At 52.2% G+C, this 17,979-nt stretch overlaps 1 protein-coding gene across 2 annotated transcripts in view; it reads right to left on the bottom strand.

The window, feature by feature from the left end:
• The window catches only part of ITGA11 (integrin subunit alpha 11), a 136,150-nt gene that overhangs the window by 34,603 nt on the left and 83,568 nt on the right, over window positions 1-17,979 (bottom strand). For both annotated transcript variants that reach the window (XM_018053595.1, XM_018053596.1), the window contains exons 8-12: window positions 16,310-16,454; window positions 15,806-15,971; window positions 14,214-14,284; window positions 3,935-4,079; window positions 1,009-1,157 (exon numbers count right to left, since the gene is read on the bottom strand). In XM_018053595.1, the coding sequence (XP_017909084.1) occupies window positions 1,009-1,157; window positions 3,935-4,079; window positions 14,214-14,284; window positions 15,806-15,971; window positions 16,310-16,454 (676 nt within the window). The remainder of the gene's footprint in view (window positions 1-1,008; window positions 1,158-3,934; window positions 4,080-14,213; window positions 14,285-15,805; window positions 15,972-16,309; window positions 16,455-17,979) is intronic.

The following is a 17,979-nucleotide window of genomic DNA, read 5'->3' as shown; positions in this document are numbered from 1 at the left end:
TAGAGGGATTGAGGTTAGACCTGGCAGAGAGAGTGTCCTCATGGCCAAGGGCAGTAGAAGAGGCAGGAAGGAGGGCTGTTCCCAGGCTTTGGAGCACCAGGGGCAAGCCAAGAATAACAGGAAGGAGCTGGACAGGGCTCAGCTCAGCGCAGGGTGCCATGGATACTGGATGCTGCCAGGCAGGAGGGGCCAAGGCCTTGTGTGGGGGTCGTTGGGGTCAGGAGGTAGCACAATGTAGGCAGCCCCACCAAGAGTCCAGGATTCTGAGCTTTACCCAGTCAATCTACCCAATATCCGTGGAAAAGCTGTGTTGCTTCTCAGGACCACAGTTTTCCTGGGCTATTGAAATAACCTGTATCAGAACTCTGTTTCCTGATCTTTTCACCATCACTGACTTTAATCATAGCTTTCCGCCGTGCATTCAGGACCTTCTAACATGAGACTCTTAGCAGCACAGCCTCGTTGCCCACCACGTCTCGGGGGGTGCTGTGACATTGGCGGTTGTACCGTTCTGCATCGTGCCCGTTCCAGGGAAGGAAAGAAGTTGGCATCTTAGTGCACCCCTGGGGCCTGTTGTGGGGGGAGGCATGACTCCTCCCACTTCTGGTAGTACTGAGGTGGCATGAGGAACACGAGGGCCCCTTCAGATGCCTAGAGGCCTTGTCAGCCCAAGCTGGGAAGTCATAGCCTGGATGTTGCCTCTGCCAGAGCTCTGAACTCTAGACATGACCAGAGAGATGCTGGTGGTCAGCAGCAGAGGTCTGGCTAGTGCACCAGAGGCAAGGGCTCCATTGGTTCTCCCAGGTTCTTGTTGCTGCAGCAGGGTCTGAGATCTGGCTTTCTGGGGAGGGAGCATCAGTTCCAAGGTGGGTATAAAGAGGGCACACCCCCCTAGCCAGGAAGGATGTTTCTGGACCTGGGGGCAGTCCTGTGAGGGACAGTCCCTCCCAGCCTCGCCACCCTGTCTGTCCCACCTGTCGGCCCCGCCCCCAGCCCCCTCTGCGTTACCTGCTCGCCCCGCAGGGCCTGGTGGATGGTGAGACTCCGGTTGCTGTGCATGGTGAACAGGATGACTTTGCCTGTGTGGTTGAACCGGGGGGCTCCGGCCACGTACACCCGCCCCTGCCTGGAGGACACGACCGATGTGACTGTGTACCCTGCCGTGGGAGGAAACAGGCTGGTCTCTGGCCCCACGGCCTGGCAGACCTCACCAGGGCCTTGCAGCATGGGCGGGCCACTGAAAGGAGAGCATTCAGAGCAGCTGAGCAGATGGTAGTTCTAGATAGTAGTTCCCAGCCTCAGCTGAGGAGGAGGCCTAGAAGAGGCAGGGCTTGGAAGGGGCTGGTGGACGGTGCAGGGAACTCACTGCGCCCACCCTCTGCTGGCAGGCATCGAAAGAAGCCAGGTGAGGTCACTAAAAGGCATCACTGACCTGGAACATGAACATCACCTGCTTCACTCGCCCTACAGGTGAGCACGTGAGGGAACAGGGAGGCGAGAGAACAAACCCTAGCCATACTTCTTTTCATATTGGGCCGGCTTTGTTTCTGATCCTCACCAGTAGTCTCTCTGGGGACCAAGCAATGTCCTCTTCATTACCAGAATGCCTTGCTAAGTGGTCCACCAAAAACTGAAGGGTTGGCTGTGCAGAGACAAGGAACTGCTCTGCTCAGGGCATGCAGGTGGGGGGTCTCAGAGATTCCTGCAGCCCCAAAGCTCTGCAGCCCCAAAGCGGGGAGTGCCCAGGCTTTTCTGCATCCACACACCTATGCCACTCAGAAGAGAACAAGACGGAAACCCAGGGGCTCTTTGGGAAAGGCCTCCAATCCATGTTCTCGGGATCAGTGCCTGGTCCCTGTGAATTTCCAGTCGAGCACCCGGCTCTGGGGAGTGGCTGTGCAGCATCCTCAGACAACTCTCCTGAAAATGGGACGCTTGCAGGTGTGCAAAGCTGAGGGTCCTACTTCCTGCCAGATGATTTGGAGTGGATCCCAGTTTTTAGATGGGTGTCAGGCCTTCCTGGCAATTCCTGGGTGCTTTCTGAGGAACGAGCGGCTCCTTCTGCTGTGTGTGCATGCCTGTGTATATGTGGATAACTGTCTCTCGGGTCCCACCAGTTGCTTTCAGAGTGGCTGCAGGATGCACAGAAGCCAGCTCACAGTGGCCGGGAGTGTGGGTGCAGTAGGGTGGGAAACTGGTTCTAGATACACCATCTTTGACTCTTGGAAAGGTATTCTGGGAAGTGGGGTAGGTGAGAGCAGGATATCACGTGGAGGGTGGCTAACGGCTGTGAATTTAGAGCAATCACAAAAATATGAAGGTAGGGCAGGCTTAGCCTTGTGCAGTGGAGCAAGGGTTTCTTCTAGGCTGAGTCCTCAGCGGCATTACTGAGAGTATTCTCATTGACCCCAGGCGTTTGGGCTTCCCCGGAAGGAAGGACAGTGGTAATGGGAGGGTCCTGGGGACAGGCGAGGGCCGACTCTCAAAGCTCTAAGCAGTGCTGAGAGCTTCCTGCTTCCCTGCTGTCTGCTGGCTGTGGTTGCAGTTCCCATGTGGCTCTGACCAGCAGGCAAGGCCACCCTGAAAGCTGAGAGCCTCCCTGAAGGCCCGGGGCCGGAAGTCCATCAGCTTTCCCAGTGTGGAGGCGGAGAGCCTGGCCTCCTAGTCTCCTTCTCCAAACTCCCTGTCTCCCTTGGGGCACAGAGGGAGGCATCTTCCAGAGATTCCCCCACAGTGCCCTCGCTGGATGAACCCCCAGAGACAGAAGGAGCAGAAAGGCGCTCCTTCCGGACTCCCACCCAAGGAGGGACCATGGTTGGGCCTCAAGAAGGGTCTTCTGGGAGGAGGAATGACCTTCCCACCACAGAGAGGCCCACTGCCAACTTAGTGCACATAGAAGTGGGGTCTGAGGCTGCGTTGGTAATAACGTCAAAGCTGGTAGATGCGGTTCAGAAACTCAGGAAGACTTATAATGGGAGCCCTTCTCCTTTCCTCTGGTTTAGCCCTTTCTGCATGAATGGCAGAGGCTCGCTTCTACAAAGCTGGAAGTGACTGGGCTATGGTTAAGGTCTCACAGCTGGGACCTGTCACCACCAGGCCAGTGACTCACACTTTTCTTTTTACGACCACCTTAAGGTGCTTAAGGTGAGCTTCCCTTGTGGCTCAGCTGGTAAAGAATTCGCCTGCAATGCAGGAGACCTGGGTTCAATCCCTGGGTTGGGAAGATCCCCTGGAGAAGGGAAAGGCTACCCACTCCAGTATTCTGGCCTGGAGAATTCCATGGACTGTATAGTCCATGAGGTCGCCATGAGTTGGACACGACTGAGCGACTTTCACTCACACTAAGGTGCTTAATGGGAGATGACTCCTGCTTTGATTGTAACGCAAAGATTCGGACATGACTGAGCAACTGAAGTGAACTGAGCACATCCTCAACTTGCATTTTTGCCTTGGGGAGGCAGACTTCCTGCACTCAATTCTGAAAACATACCAACAGCTGCCGGAGAGTCTAGAGGCATCAGTGGAAACAATTTCAGGTCAGACTGCTTGTCAGTTTTTCTGGCAGTCTATAATCTTTTTGGCACCAGGCACCAGTTTTGTGAAAGACAATTTTTCCACGGATGGGGGCTGTGGGGGAGACGGGGAATGGCAGATGAAGCTTTGCTCGCTTTCTCACCTCCTGCTGCATGGCCCAGTCCACAGCCTGGCTTGGGGACCCTGATTTATTCTAGCTACTAATGGTGAGCCAGTGATGAGCCAGGTATGGTGCTGGGCATGCTGGATGCCAGCCTGGAGAGGTAATGACTCGTGACTGTGCTTGAATCAGCATAGATGACGCACGGACAAGCCCCTCGTCTCGTTTGAGCATGTTCAGGACCCCCAAGTCCTCTCCTGGCCCACCGCCCACCAGTCACCCCTCAGCCCTGCCTCTTACCCAGGTAGGCGCCGTGGTTCTTGAGCTCCTCGGGGAATTCCTTCAGGTAAGACTCACGGAGAGGAATGACCTTCCCGCTGCTGGTCTCCTTTAGCACAGCTCCATTCCAGTCATAAGCGCCCACGGCTCCCAGCAGAATCCCGTCCTGACATCGGGGAGCGGGTGCACATAAGCTCATGACCCCCGGGGTGCCCCTGGCCAGGAATCTGCCCTACAACCACACCATGAAGCGTCTGCCTGCCCCTCTGGCACCTCCTGCCCAGTTCGTTAATAGCCCAACTTCCAACCAGGATTCTTGACTTTAACAGGAGCTGAGGGCTTTCTTGCTCCACTCCATTCTTAGGATAAAGTGGGTCAAGCTGATCCCCAGGATGGGATCTTAGGAAACAAGGAATGTTCTAGAAACAAGCTCCAAACCCAGGGCCAAAGTTGCATTCCATTGCGGGCTCCAGAACCTTTCTAGCAAATCCCTTGTCGCCATCCCTTTCCTTCTGACACTCCTTTAAGTGATGAAGGTCGCTCAGTCGTGTCCGACTCTTTGCGACCCCGTGGACTATACAGTCCACGGAATTCTCCGGGCCAGAACACTGGAGTGGGTAGCCTTTCCCTTCTCCAGGGGATCATCCCAACCCAGGGATCGAACCTAGATCTCCCACGTTGCAGGCGGATTCTTTACCAGCTGAGCCACCAGGGAAGCCCCCTTCAAGTGCTGCACGTATGCTGTTCCGGGGCTTCCCTGGGGCACCGGTGGTAAAGTGCACACCTGCCAATGCAGGAAACGGTAGGAGACGTGGGTTTGATCCCTGGCTTGAGAAGATCCACTCCAGTATTCTTGCCTGGAGAATCCCATGGCTAGAGGAGCCTGGCATGCTACAGTCCCCGGGGGCGCAGAGAGTCTGACACGGCTGAAGCGACTTAGCAGGCACACACAGCCTGTGCTTTCCCTCCTTCCTTCGCAGCGTCTGAGCTGCTTTCCTGGGTGTCAGCGCTGCTTCTTCATTTCTTCAGTACAAATTCACTGTGTGTCTGTCTTACGTCAGACACTTGCTTAGCACTGGGGATACTATCCCTGCCCCCACAGAGCTCACAGACACTAAAATACATACACAAATAAACATAATGCTTGTAAACCGTGATAACTGCCACACAATGAGGGCTGGGATAAATCCTGGCGTGAGATTGAATTTAGATTGAGATGGGGCTCAGGAAAAGCGTTTTGAGCAAGTGATGCTTACTTATCCAGACACCTGGAGAGATGAAATAATTTGTGCAAAGGCCCTGAGGCTGGAGACAGTTCGGAGCCTTTGGCTTCAAGGAACTGAAAGCTGTTCGATTGGGCTGGAGCCCCAAGTGAAAGGAGCAGGGTGGTTCAACATGAGGCTACACAGGTAAGCCAGGGCCACGTTTGTGGCAGCCAGCACCTCAAGGACAGGAGGTTGTCTTTAATTACAGGGTAAGCAGATGCTCCGATGCCTGGGCAGGAAGATGGGGAGCTCTAGCTCCCTGAGGGGAAGCCTCCAGGGTCATTTCAGGGGGACTGGACTGGGTCTATTCACTCTCTGGGCTGCCCCTGAACTCTATCTCCATCCCCAACCATCCACATAACTCGTGGACTCAGGAAGATGAACAACAAACACTCAGAAGAGGGAGAGCAGTGACTAGGGACAAGGAGGGGCTGAGGAGGGGGGTGGAAGCAGGAGGGGCCACCTTCCTGGGTCACCTTGGTGATCACGAGCCAGGGGCACCTAGTTTTGCCTCCCAGCTTTGGAATGGTAAAGCACAAGCTGATGAAGTCATCTCTCTCCCACCAAGCCCCCCTTCAACCCAGCTGGTGAGTGGAATTTGAGGTTTCCCCACCATTGGTGCTGAAAGTCATTGGTACTGAATTTCTCCTTTCCTGGTGGCTCACTTGGTAAAGAATCTGCCTGCAAGGCTGGAGACCCAGGTTCAGTCCCTCAGTGGGGAAGATCCCCTGGAGAAGGAAATGGCTACCAATTCCAGTATTCTTGCCTAGAAAATCCCATGGACAGAAGAGCCTGGTGGGATATAGTCCATGGGGTCGCAAAGAGAAAGACACGACCAAACGATTAAACCACCACCACCAAAGACAGGGGATCAGTAGAAAAATGTGACTCTGGCCTGGGGACAACAGCGCCATAACTAAACATACAGGCAGAGGCCTCAGCACTAATTTCATTACTGGTGGTGGAGGGGGCAAGATTGGGAACTGTAATAAGCTATGCTTCCTTTTCTCATTTCCAAGGTTCCACTTTCAAGAGTAAAGTTGATCATATATGAGGATTAAAGTCCTAATATTTTAGAGGTTGAACTGACTGTTCAGACAGGATGTTTTTACAGCTATACATAGCCGCTCTTGGGCGAGTCTGATGTGCCTGGTTGTGTTTGATGTCGCATTTTCTCATCAGCTTTCTCTCTCCTACTTTGGGCGCTTCAGCCTGGGAGAGAGTCTGACAATCTGTCGGGGCCAGGATCCGGGCCAGGGCCTCAGAGACTCCTGCCAACGTTCCTCACTCTTGGGGTGTGCTCCATTCTTGGCAAGATCCTTTCTCATCCAGTCACCCGTTTGTGGGAGGCCAGCAGGACAGTCATTATCTGCATTAGACTAATGAGCACCCAAGATTCAGAGAGGGAAGAGGGGTTGCCTGAGGTCACACAGCAAGTCAGTGGCAGGGCTGGGATGGAGTTGGTCAGAGGGAAAAAAATGCTCATTGGCTTCTGCAGAAGCCCCTAGATTCTGCTTTCAATATGACAGCAGGCCAGTCTGCTTCCTGGGGAGTCCTTTGAAAATGAATGTTTGGCTTTGCAGATGACTGGAAACCTCTGATGTACTGAGAAGGCCTGGCTTCACTGGGCACCTGGGATTCAGCTGGGGGAGACCGATGCTGACTCACCACGGTGGGGCTTGGCAGTTCCATTGGAATTTCTGCATTTGGCAACACTGGGGGGCCGAGGGCTTCTGGGCCCTGACCTTCTGCCAGTCCACCTGGCAGTGGCTGCAGGCAGGCTTGCGCTCCCAGTGGGAGGCCCTTTCCCGAGCAGGGTCTCCTGGGGCCCTGCTGCAGACAGGGTGCCCTGTGAGGAGTGGGCTGGCTGAGGGGGCAAGCCCAGGCCACCAAGGCAAACCGCAGGTGGTCACCATCTTTTCCCAGTTGGGAAAACCCAGACCTTTTGAGTCTGGAAAAAATCTGGAAGCATGGGGCTGAAGAAAGGGCCAAAGATTTGATGGAAGGAGCCAGGCATTCAAGCCCAGCTGGAAAACAGAAGGGCGTCATGGGGAAGCTCCGTGTTCCCCGCTCCAGGCCCGGCACTGGCTCTCTCACTTATGGCCTCCTTCCCGGCAAGGTTCCCAGGGATATGACCAGGGTGCGCCTGGGTGGCAGCTGACCTTCCTGGCTCTCTGTGCAGAAATAAGGACACGGGCTTGGTGACCCCCAGAAGATCTGAGGCCAAGTGTGTGCCCTCCTTGAGGAGGACCTGTACCTATACTTGCCTGAGCCCTCACCATCGGATCCCACCAGCTCAGCTCTCAGCTGTCCTCTGACTGTTCCTGCAGCAGAATTACCTTCCCACCTCAGCTGAGTGCTCCCTGGTGTGTGACCAGATCTCCCCAAACTCCGTGTTCCTGCTCGTCCCTGTCCCCAGCCAGGGTCGGGCCACATGCCCAGCACGGGAAGCCACATAATCTAGTACAGTGGTTCCCAACTGGGGGTGGCTTAGCCCCCAGGCAATATTTAGTAATTCCTGAAGTCAGCTTTGGTAGTTACAGCCCCAAGTGGTGTTGGGGTTGCTATGGTGAGTAGAGACCAGGGATACTCCTGCCTACCTATGACGCACAGGACAGCCTCACAGCAAAGAAGTACCCAGCCCAGGTGGTCAGTAGGCTGAGTAACCCCGGGCCTGGGATTAGACCGTGATCTCTGGTGTTAGACATTCGAGTTCCACTTCCAGCTCCAAAGCCTCCAGCTGTGTGACCTTGGGAAAGTTCCTCTCTCTCACCTAGCTTAAGGGTCCTCAGGCGTAAATAGTTCTGAGACTATTCTGCAGTTCTGTAAATAGTTGTGAGAACTAGCATTTTGAATCTCTAGCAGGGTGCTTGGCAGCCAATAAGGACTGCATACATATTAGTTCCTCACATTCATTAATTCAGCCATAAAGTACTTCCAGGGAGGCAGGGGTCCTCAGATCTCACAGTCAAGCTGGACCTGCAGATGAGTCTGTGAGGAATGATCTGATAGAGGCCAAGACAGCCTATTTTGAGGGCCCACAGGAGGGGGTGGCCTGTTGAGGGGGGGGTGGGTACATGGCAGAGTTAGGGAAGGATTTTAAGAAAACCTTCCTTGACTTCTTGGTTGGTTAGTCACTAAGTCGTGCCTGATTCTCGTGACCTGTTAGACTATCGCTCACCAGGCTCCTCTGCCCATGGGATTTCCCAGGCAAGAATACTGGAGTGGGTTGCCAGTTCCTTCTCCAGGGGAGCTTCCGGACCCAGGGATCGAACCTAAGTCTCCTGCTTTGGCAGGCGAATTCTTTACCACTGAGCCACCTGAGAAGCCCTCTGACTTATTAGGAAGTCTCAAAATGCACACTTCAAGTTCCAAGCCTCAAGATTCAATTCCTCACATGTTTTTCAGACATCTGCTCAAAGGTTGAAGTTCAGAGAGGCAAAACGATTTGTCTGAGGCCACAGAGCCAGACAGAGCTCTCCTCTGGCCTGGTAGCAATGGAAAGAGGACACCAGATGATACCAGTTCTTGATGCTGGAGAGGCAGGGCTGCGGGGGCCGATGGAGGTGGCCCACGGTGGTTCTGTTCACAGGGAGACCACCTAGAGGGCATGGGGTGCTGGTCTCCTCCCTCAGGCTCCCCTATGACTTCCTCGCCCACGTGTCCATTACCAGAGTGGCCACAGGGAGGTCAGGACTCTGTCCCCAAGAGCACCTTCTAAGGCAAATACACAGTTAAGGGGGTGGATGATGCTTTAACTAGTTGCTCAGATTCTCTCGGTAGAAGATGTTTTCAACAAGCCTAGCAGAGCCTGAGGAAGGGATCAGTGCCTGGATGTTGAGATGGGGTTAGGCAGGAAAGACCCAGAAATGGGCCTGCAGTCTTTCTGTGGAGAGGGGCCCTGCACCATTCGTGGGGCTGAAAGCTGTAGGCTGGGGCAGTGAGGAGGGGGCGGGGGATCAAAGGGCATGCTCTTACTTGACTATTCATTCCAGATCAGAGAGATGGTTATTTCTACTCAGAGGTCCTGGAACAATGGCCAGGAGTTGGGCATTGGGCACCAGGGTACAGCCTTAGGACTTGGGGCTGGGCTTCTGAGGACCTCAAAGAACCAGAAATGTTTCCTGCCACCAGGGGTCAACTTGCAAAGAATGCAGAACAGCATGGCAGCAGGCCTTGGCCTCATGGGGGCCCCCCTGGCTGCCTGCCCCAGAGCTGGCGGGGGAAGAATCCACCATCTAGAGCTAAGGGGGCTCAAAAGGAGTTTACAGCCTTTAGCTGTCAACCCCTCATTTCATCATTATGGATGAGTTTCTTCTACTTTTGATTAAATAAGACATGCAAAACGAGTTCAAATGCAAAATCCTTAGGAAAGATGACAACTTTAAGGCTTCAGCAGCTGAGAACCTTACATAATCACCCCTAACCTTAGCTATCCAGTCCATGAGCCCAGGAGGGCTGGTGAAAAGGGCACAGGCTGAAAAGGCAGGGGGTGGCTGGGGCTGTTGGTCTGGGGGGTAACCCCCCACCCCACACCCCACCCCACATCGCCTTAGCCTGTTTCAAATGTAACTAAGTTTGGTCCTCCTAGACCATCATGTATAATTTAAAGAAAAAACACTCTGTTCTCATCTTGAGTGAGTGGCCAAGTCTTTTGTGTAGATAAGGCCCACCCTAATAAAACTGCTTCCTTCTGGAAACTTTCGATGTTGGGGAAATTTACGGAGTGCAATGCAGGAGAGCCATCACCACGGGCATCAGTTATTTACGGTCCTCTCCCTTCTACCACACATTCCCCTTGTGGCCCATGGGGATTATAGGCTGAGAGCTGTGGATCTCTTCTGCAAGCTTTCTGGCAGATTCATGCAGCTTTTTCTTGGTTACCCGGCTTGACAGGGAGTTCATCACCTCAGCAAGCAGCCAGCACTAATAGCAGCCACTCCAGCTCTCAGCGACCTTCACATTCATTTCCAAATGCTAATGGAACCATTGGCTTACAAATCCATTCTAAAATTTGGCCAGGCATCCATAGCTCATTTTGCTGATGGTAATTTCCAGCATATTCTTTTTCCTTTTGGCTTATCAGGACTAGAGTTCCCTGGGGCTCTGGGTCCCTGGTTTTCCCAGCAGCTCTGACTTCTGGCCATCATGATGGAATGTAATAATGCCTGTGGCCTGGAGCTTTGGTTCATCCAGGGGCTCGGGGATATATGGGGGTCTCCTAATCTGGACTCTGGTCCTTTCTATCTCTTGTTGCTTTTGCCCCTCCTAACCTGAAGCCTGCTTTCCTTGCTGGGTAAGATGGCAACAGACCAGGTGATCAGACCTGACCTTTCCTCTGTCATTTGTGAACATTCTATGGGTCCTTCCCTTGGGACTAGGGATCCTTCCTTCTGACAGAGCTCAACAGGCCCAGGACAACTGAAGACTCAGCACATTTGCAGGCAGCAGCTGCCTGAGGCTGTCTAGGGAGTGTTTCCAGAGGAGATGGAGCCTCAAAGTTCACCCAAGAGATGTACTCACTTGGGCTCAGGACCTGTTCTGGGCAAAGTTGAGAAGCTGGACCTTCTTGTCCCTAATCCCCAGAGAGGTCTGACTGATCCTGAGAGCTGTGGGGTTGGACTCCCAAGGACAGGATGGCTGTGGCCGATTATGATGGCATGACCAGCCTAGCACTGGAAAACCTCTGTACCCTAAAATAGCAACCCAATGGCCAGTCACAGTGCCAGACAGGCCACCATCACTCTCACCAATCCTTTGGATTTGGAAGGATTTTATTTATGTAAACAATTATTTAAAATGTCTTAAAGAGTCTCAAATTCAAATGTAATCATTGTCTTTTTCTAAGTTTTATCAGATGAAAGCTTCCAGATGACTGTCATTTGAAAACAAGACACAGGGTGACAGAACTGGGGTTTCTATCTACAGAGTGGGGAAGTGCCTCCTGGGTTTCTCCAGTTAGGGGAAGAGAACAAGATGTGAGCATGTGGAGGAAGCTACAGGAGGCAGCTGATGACCTTGACCTCAATAACAAGTTGAGGTCCTGAGCTGCTGGTCTCCCCTTTGCAGCAGGGGAACTCTATTGATCCTGCAAGAACTCATTTTGTTTGACATACTCTGCTGCTTGGGGCATTGTCAAGGTGCAGTTAAACTTCCCCAAATCCCTGAAGCTTGTCTTAACCTTCCTTCTCTCTAGATTCCCTGATTCCTGGGCACACATAGATCACAGTATTAGAAGCAGGAGACTGAACTTATCATTTAGGAGTCTTTCTCCCCAACTAGTGGGGAAGGAAATGGCAATGCACTCCAGTATTCTTGCCTAGAGAATCCCATGGACAGGGAAGCCTGGTGGGCTGCTGTCCATGGGGTCGCACAGAGTCAGACCCGACTGAAGCGACTTAGCATGCATGGATGCATTGGAGAAGGAAATGGCAACCCACTCCAGTGTTCTTGCCTGGAGAATCCCAGGGACAGAGGAGCCTGGTGGGCTGCCATCTATGGGGTCGCACAGAGTCGGACACGACTAAAGCGACTTAGCAGCAGCTCCCCAACTAGACTGTGAATTGCTGTCAGTTGAAATGTTACCTTCATCTCTGTATACCCCAGTGCCTCACACACAGCCAGGCCCAAGGGGAGATGCTCAAAAACTGACCTTGGAATGGAAGATGGAGACATGGGACATTCTCTCTCTCTTGCTGTCCCCACCATCAAGGCTGGGCCCCCGTGTGTGCTCAGCCTTCCCCCAGTCCTGTGAGTATAACTTCCTCTCTTTTCTTGCCTGCTGCCACCCATGGCTGCTGAAATCCTTGTCCTCAGGGGCCTGTCCAAGCCCGAGACTCCCCTGATGCTCCCCTGCATCTCCTTTCCCTTAGCCTGGGCCTTTCCTTCTGTAAAACCCTGATCACACACAGCCTTGGCAAGGGCTGTTTTTGTTTTTGCTAAACCATGCATGCAGATCTTAATTCCCTGATCAGGGATCAAACTAGTGCCCCCTGTAGTGGAAATGTAGAGTCTTAACCACTAGGCCACCAGGGAAGTGCCTCAAGCGGCCTTGATGAGTGTTAGATGGGTCCACGTGGTTCCCCATTGAGCAGGGAGTCTCTACAGGGGCTCCATGGATGGGTGGGCCTCTGGAAGTTATACACCTGTGCCCAGGAGAAGTCTGTAGTTTCTGTCATCTTATTCTCTAAGTTCAGGACTGCTGTTCTGCGTTGTTTTCAGGCTGACTCCTATGTGGCAAGAATAAATTCTGCCTCCTTTTGATATCTTAGTCGCATTTGACAAATGCTTGTTGGATTTAATGAAATTGATTTTCTTTGTTGTGTTTTCTAACTAGCCCTGACCCCAGAGTCAGGAGTCCAGGGCTAGTCCAGCTGGAACACAGAACTTGATGCCTGACCTGTGTGAATGAATGATGCCCTTGCCCCTCCTGGTATGCAGCCCCTTACCCTCAGACTGGGAGCTCCCTGAGGGCAGGGCTCTTGCCTCTGTACCTCCTGGGATAGAGCACAGGGCCCAGCACAGAAAAGGCATTGAAAAGATTTGCCAATGTGACCACCTACAATGGGACAACTATTACCATCTGCCGACTCTGCAGGGCTGTTTTTGAGCATGAATGAGAAATTTTCTGGAAAAAACTAAAGTGCTCGGCACATGTTGCATGACCACTGTCCATATAGAGCAGTAATGTTCATGTCTTGCTGTATTCAGTGGGCATGACAGTCCAGATGCAGCTCAGGAAACGCTGAGCGGGAGCCACATTTCCGTCCATCTGCCCGCTGTGTGCTGGGCATCCATCCCTCTCCCCTCCGATCTGGGATCTCTGACTCAGCACCCCCTCAGATTCCACCCACTCTCATGGAACAGCTGCTCAGTGTGGGGGGAAAGCATGAGGCTAATATTTCTCTCACTTGTGTCACTTCAGCAGGTCATTCGGCCTTCCCGGGACGTGGCTTCTTTACCTGGAAACTGGGAATAAGGAACCCTGCCACGTTCACCTCACAGAGGAGTGGGGAGAATTCAGGGGGTTAGTGAAAGTGATGTAGAAGTGGGATGGACCGATAGGCCTTTTCTGGCAGATTGGGAGGCATGACCCCTTCCCATGGGGCCAGCTGGGCAGAGCACACACACAAACCCAGGGCACCTGTCAGCCCGGAGTGTGCTCACAGGGGCGTGTGCTGATACCAGTAACACAGGCTTTCCCCACAGGTACTCTCAGGCAGGGCTCAACCTCCAAACGGCTTTAGAAGTAAAGCGTGCTCACAGCTATGGACTCCTCTGCCCCTCTGGCAGGCTTCCCAGGTGGCTGAATGGCAAAGAATTCGCCTGCCAATGCAGGAGACTCAGGAGACGCGGGTTCAGTCCCCGGGTTGGGAAGATCCACTAGCACAGGGAATTGCAACCCACTCCAGTCTCCTTGCCTGGAAAATTCCGCGGACAGAGGAGCCTGGCAGGACACGACTGGGTGACTGAGCACGCATGCATGTGCCCCTCTGGCAATCCTGTGAGGTTTCAGCCCCATCCTGAGAATCGGATCCAGGTGAGGCATGTGCCCCAGACGAAGCCCGATGCTGGTGACACCACGGGTCTGCTTGGGACCCCTGCAACATGACGCCGAGCTCGCACTCTGAGAGGCCCCTGTGGGCCGCCTGCTGGAGCACATCTGGGACTTCTGCCCACATGGACACAGGGCTGGGCCCTCACACACAGGCCGCCTCTGGCATGCAGGGCACTGTTAGAGCCCAGGCAACGGGTTTTGCCACTCTGGCCTGGTTTTTGCACAAGGCTTTTTTGGACCAAACAGGACCCTTAGTCCTGAGGGACATGTCCCCATCAGCACCCTGGACAGAGAGGGCTTGAGACAGCTAATTATAAATTGATCTGGATGTCCCTCTTCTAGCCACAGAGACGAGAGGCAGAGAGACCCCAAGGAAGAGAGCAAGGGGGATGAGAGACAGCCCAGGAATGGCAGGATAATGACCTAGGTAGCTAAGGAGAGTGAGAGGGTGGGAGGGCAGTTCTAAACCCATCCTTACCTCCACCACATGAGAGGAAAAGCCCGTCTGAGACATCTCCAGCCCGAAGGAGGTTTCGTTCTTGTTCGTGCCTAAAACAGAGGGACCGAAAGATAGCTGCGTGCATGACTTCTTAGCGCCAGACATGTCTGCAGCTCAGTCCCCAGCATCTGTGACCTGGAGGCACTTTCAGTGAGGTGAGACGGGGCCCCAGGTCTGAGTCCAGCTCATCCACCCCAATAGCAGGCCCCTTCCAGGTGGCCATGTGGGTTTATTATTAGCAACCCTGCTGAAAAGGGATTGGAATACCTCATATTACAGGGCACGCATACTATGAGAGTGTCAACATAGGGGAAAGATCCAGAAAAGTGCATGGAAAGAAATCACCTACATTGTTGGCAAGAAATGGAATTTCCCACTTCATCCATTCCTACTATTCACCAGATTCGGTTCCAGATGCCTCTGGATGGTTCCCAAATTGTAAATCGACCCTTAGGAGGAAGAGTGGTCACCACCACAGATTTGCGCAAGGAATCCCATGTGTGTCAAAAGCTCCTCCCCACAGAGGGGCTCTGACGTGTCGACATAGACAATGTTCTTATCACACAAGGCAACGATTTTGAAAATAAATTCACTGATCTGGATGTTTAATTCTAGGGTAAGGGTCAAACCCAGGTCCCTACTCTCTGTTCCTTCATCATCGTTTTTGAGGGCTAGTTTTTCTCTTCTCCTGTGTCTGTAGCTCATCATTTCCAATGCAGAGCAGGCTGCTGGGGTTCTGGCATGCTATGCTGCCTTCTCTTTCTTTTGACACTCCTCCCATATGGTAGAAGAGAATCCAGTATGGCAAGGCCCCCCCTACAGCAATATATGGTGCAAAGGAGCCCTGCACAAATCAAAACTGGAGTTTGAATCAGAAGGAGCGAGACAGTCTGAGGAAACCTTGCAAACGGTGGGGTGGGAGGCGGCAAGACTCGGGGAGTAAGTGTTCCAGGCTGTGGAGTCGGGCTCAGCTGGGCTCAACTCAGGCTGCCAGATAAAATACGGGATGCTCAGTTAAGTTTGAATTTCAGACAAACAGTGAATGGTTTTTTAGTATGTCTGCCCCAAATGTTATATTTTATATTTGTTATATCTGGCAACCCTCATTCAAACCCCAGTTCCTTCCCAAGTGGCGGGAGCTCTGGCAAGTCATTTAGTCCCTCTGAACTGCAGTTACCTCCATTGTAAAAGGAGGAGCTTATCAGCAAAACCAGACTTCAAGGCTGTTTGGAAAGTGTGGAGCCTCACGTCCAGCATGGGAGCACTGGGGTTTATCAGGGAGGGAGGACTTCTAAACCCTCTCATCCGGTGGGGCTGGATTTTTTTTTTTTTTAATGTGGACCATTTTTTAAAGTCTTTATTGAATTTGTTACAATATTGCTTCTTTTGTTTATATTCTGGTTTTTTGGCCAGGACTTAGCTCCCGGATCAGGGATGGAACCCTGCATTGGAAGGTGAAGTCTTAACAACTGGACGATCAGGGAAGTCCCTGCGGGGCTGGATTTCCCTCACGTGGGCTTCGCCTGCCAGGAGCCCAGGACCACGAGCACCTCTCAGGAAGCGGTGCTCACCTTCCAAGCTGAAGATCCTGTCCCCCAGGGCGTCAACAATGTCCTTCAGGGCCGCCTCGTCCGTGACGTTGAAGAAGTGTTTGTCATCGGGGTCACTGGCGATGTATTTGATTTCGTTCAGAAAAGCTTCTGGGTTGATCCCCCTGCGGTTGTAGTAGCCCAGGACCTGCCAGGGAACGGGGGGCAGGGGCGACAGACAGGACATGGCACAGACTTCCCACACACACCCAGGGCAGGCTAAAGCAACTGCTCTAAGCTAGGATGCTGGAGGTGGGAGGCTTGGAGGTGTTTTCCAGTTTCTGAGGTTTCAGAGCCTGCCTGGCAATGGGGAGAAGAAAAAACCCATGGCTGTTGTGAAGACGTAAGAAGGACAGGCCCATCTGAGGGCCCGGATGTGTAGTTCACTGGCCAAAAAACACTCCCCCGTGCACAGAGTCCCCAGGAGGTTGATGGCAAAGCCTCTAGAAGGTAGGGATGGGGGGCGGTGTGTGGGACAGGACTCACAGCCACGGCGTATCTGGTCACGTTGTCCCTCTCGCTTTGCTGGATCACCTTCTCTAGGTCCGGGCTGTCGTGGGACTCCCCATCTGTGATGACAATCATCACCTTCTTGGCCCCTTTCCTTCCGCCCTTCTGGAAAGCCTCTGAGCTGGAACCCGAGCACAGGGGAGGGTCACAGAGGGAAGTGGAGATGGGGCAACCCCCCAAACTCCTGCAGAGGCGTGGCCACGGGAGCCAGGGCTAAGCTCTCAGGGCAACTCTACAGCTGCTGGAACCTCAAACCAAAGAAGAAGCTGGATTGATACACCCAGACTACTTGTCCACTGGCTGCTCAGATGGGTCTTAAATCTGCTTGTCTTTATATTTATTTATTAAAAATTAAAAAAAACTTTATTGAAGTATAGTTTCTTTACAATGTTGTGTTAGTTGCTATACAGCAAATTGAATCAGCTATATATATACATTCTGTGGGCTTCCCTTGTGGCTCAGCTGGCAAAAAAAATCTGCCTGCAATGTGAGAGATCAGGGTTTGGTCCCTGGGTTTACACATATATACATACATACATGTATGTACACATATACATATACCTACATATATGTATACACATAGCCCCTCTTTTTGGGGTTTCCTTCCCATTTAGGTCACCACAGAGCATCCCTTGTGCTATACAGTAGGTTCTCATGAGTTAGTATCAATAGTGTAAATATATTAATCCTAATCTCCTAATCCATCCCACCCCTTCTTCCCATTATCCATACGTTTGTTCTCTACGTCTGTGTGTCTATTTCTGCTTTGCAAATAAGTTAATCTATATAATTTTTTCCTAGATTCCACATACATATATGCATTAATATGTATTTGTTTTTCTCTTTCTGACTTACTTCCCTCTGTATGACAGGCTCTAGGTCTGTCCACGTCTCTGCAAATGGCACAATTTCATTTCTTTTTATGAAACTGAGCAACATTCAAATCTGCTTGTCTTTAAAAAGTGACTTTAAAAAAACCCTCTCAAGTCCTGATCATGCTGCTTTGGGCAAGCAGAGGGAGGGGGTGGTTCTGGGAGGGGAGTTCAGGGTCAGGTGAAGATCTTTAGAGGCCCTAATTTCACGGTTCAAAAACCCTAGCACACATTAGAATCACCTGGGGAATTAAAATAAAAATAATGCCAGGCCCTACCTGGACTCATGGAATCAGAATCTCCGGAGTGTAACCTGGGCACCAGAATTTTCCAACAGTTCTAATGAACATGGGGGTTTGAGAACCACTCCCCTAAGATCTGAAAAGGTGATGAGTCAGAGCAATTCAACACCCAAGCAAATGTGTGTGATGAAGCGTGACAAAGATTTTTCCCAGGAGAACCACTTTGATTCTATTTTAGGGACTATTAAATATCAAATTCTATGACAAATATTCTTCTTTCTTGCTTTTTATTTTGTTTTCAGTGGCCAGAGCAGGTGCTTGGCCTGCCTGCCGGGCTGTCCAGCCAGAGGCCTGGGGGCTGGCATGCTGTAGACAGACTCCTCGCAGCTGGCGACCCGTCTATGAAGCAGAAAAAATTGGCTCCTGAACCATCACTAGCTGTTGGTGCCTGTGTGGCCAACTCTCCTTCAGACCGTGAGGTTCTGAATTTTCCAATGAGGAACTAAAAACAAATGTTATCTTTAGGCACTGC

This window comes from Capra hircus, chromosome 10, assembly GCF_001704415.2.
Source record: "Capra hircus breed San Clemente chromosome 10, ASM170441v1, whole genome shotgun sequence".
Classification (NCBI taxonomy): Eukaryota; Metazoa; Chordata; class Mammalia; order Artiodactyla; family Bovidae; genus Capra; species Capra hircus.
Note: the sequence above shows the minus strand (reverse complement) of the source record. Positions and strands in the feature narration are given on the sequence as shown.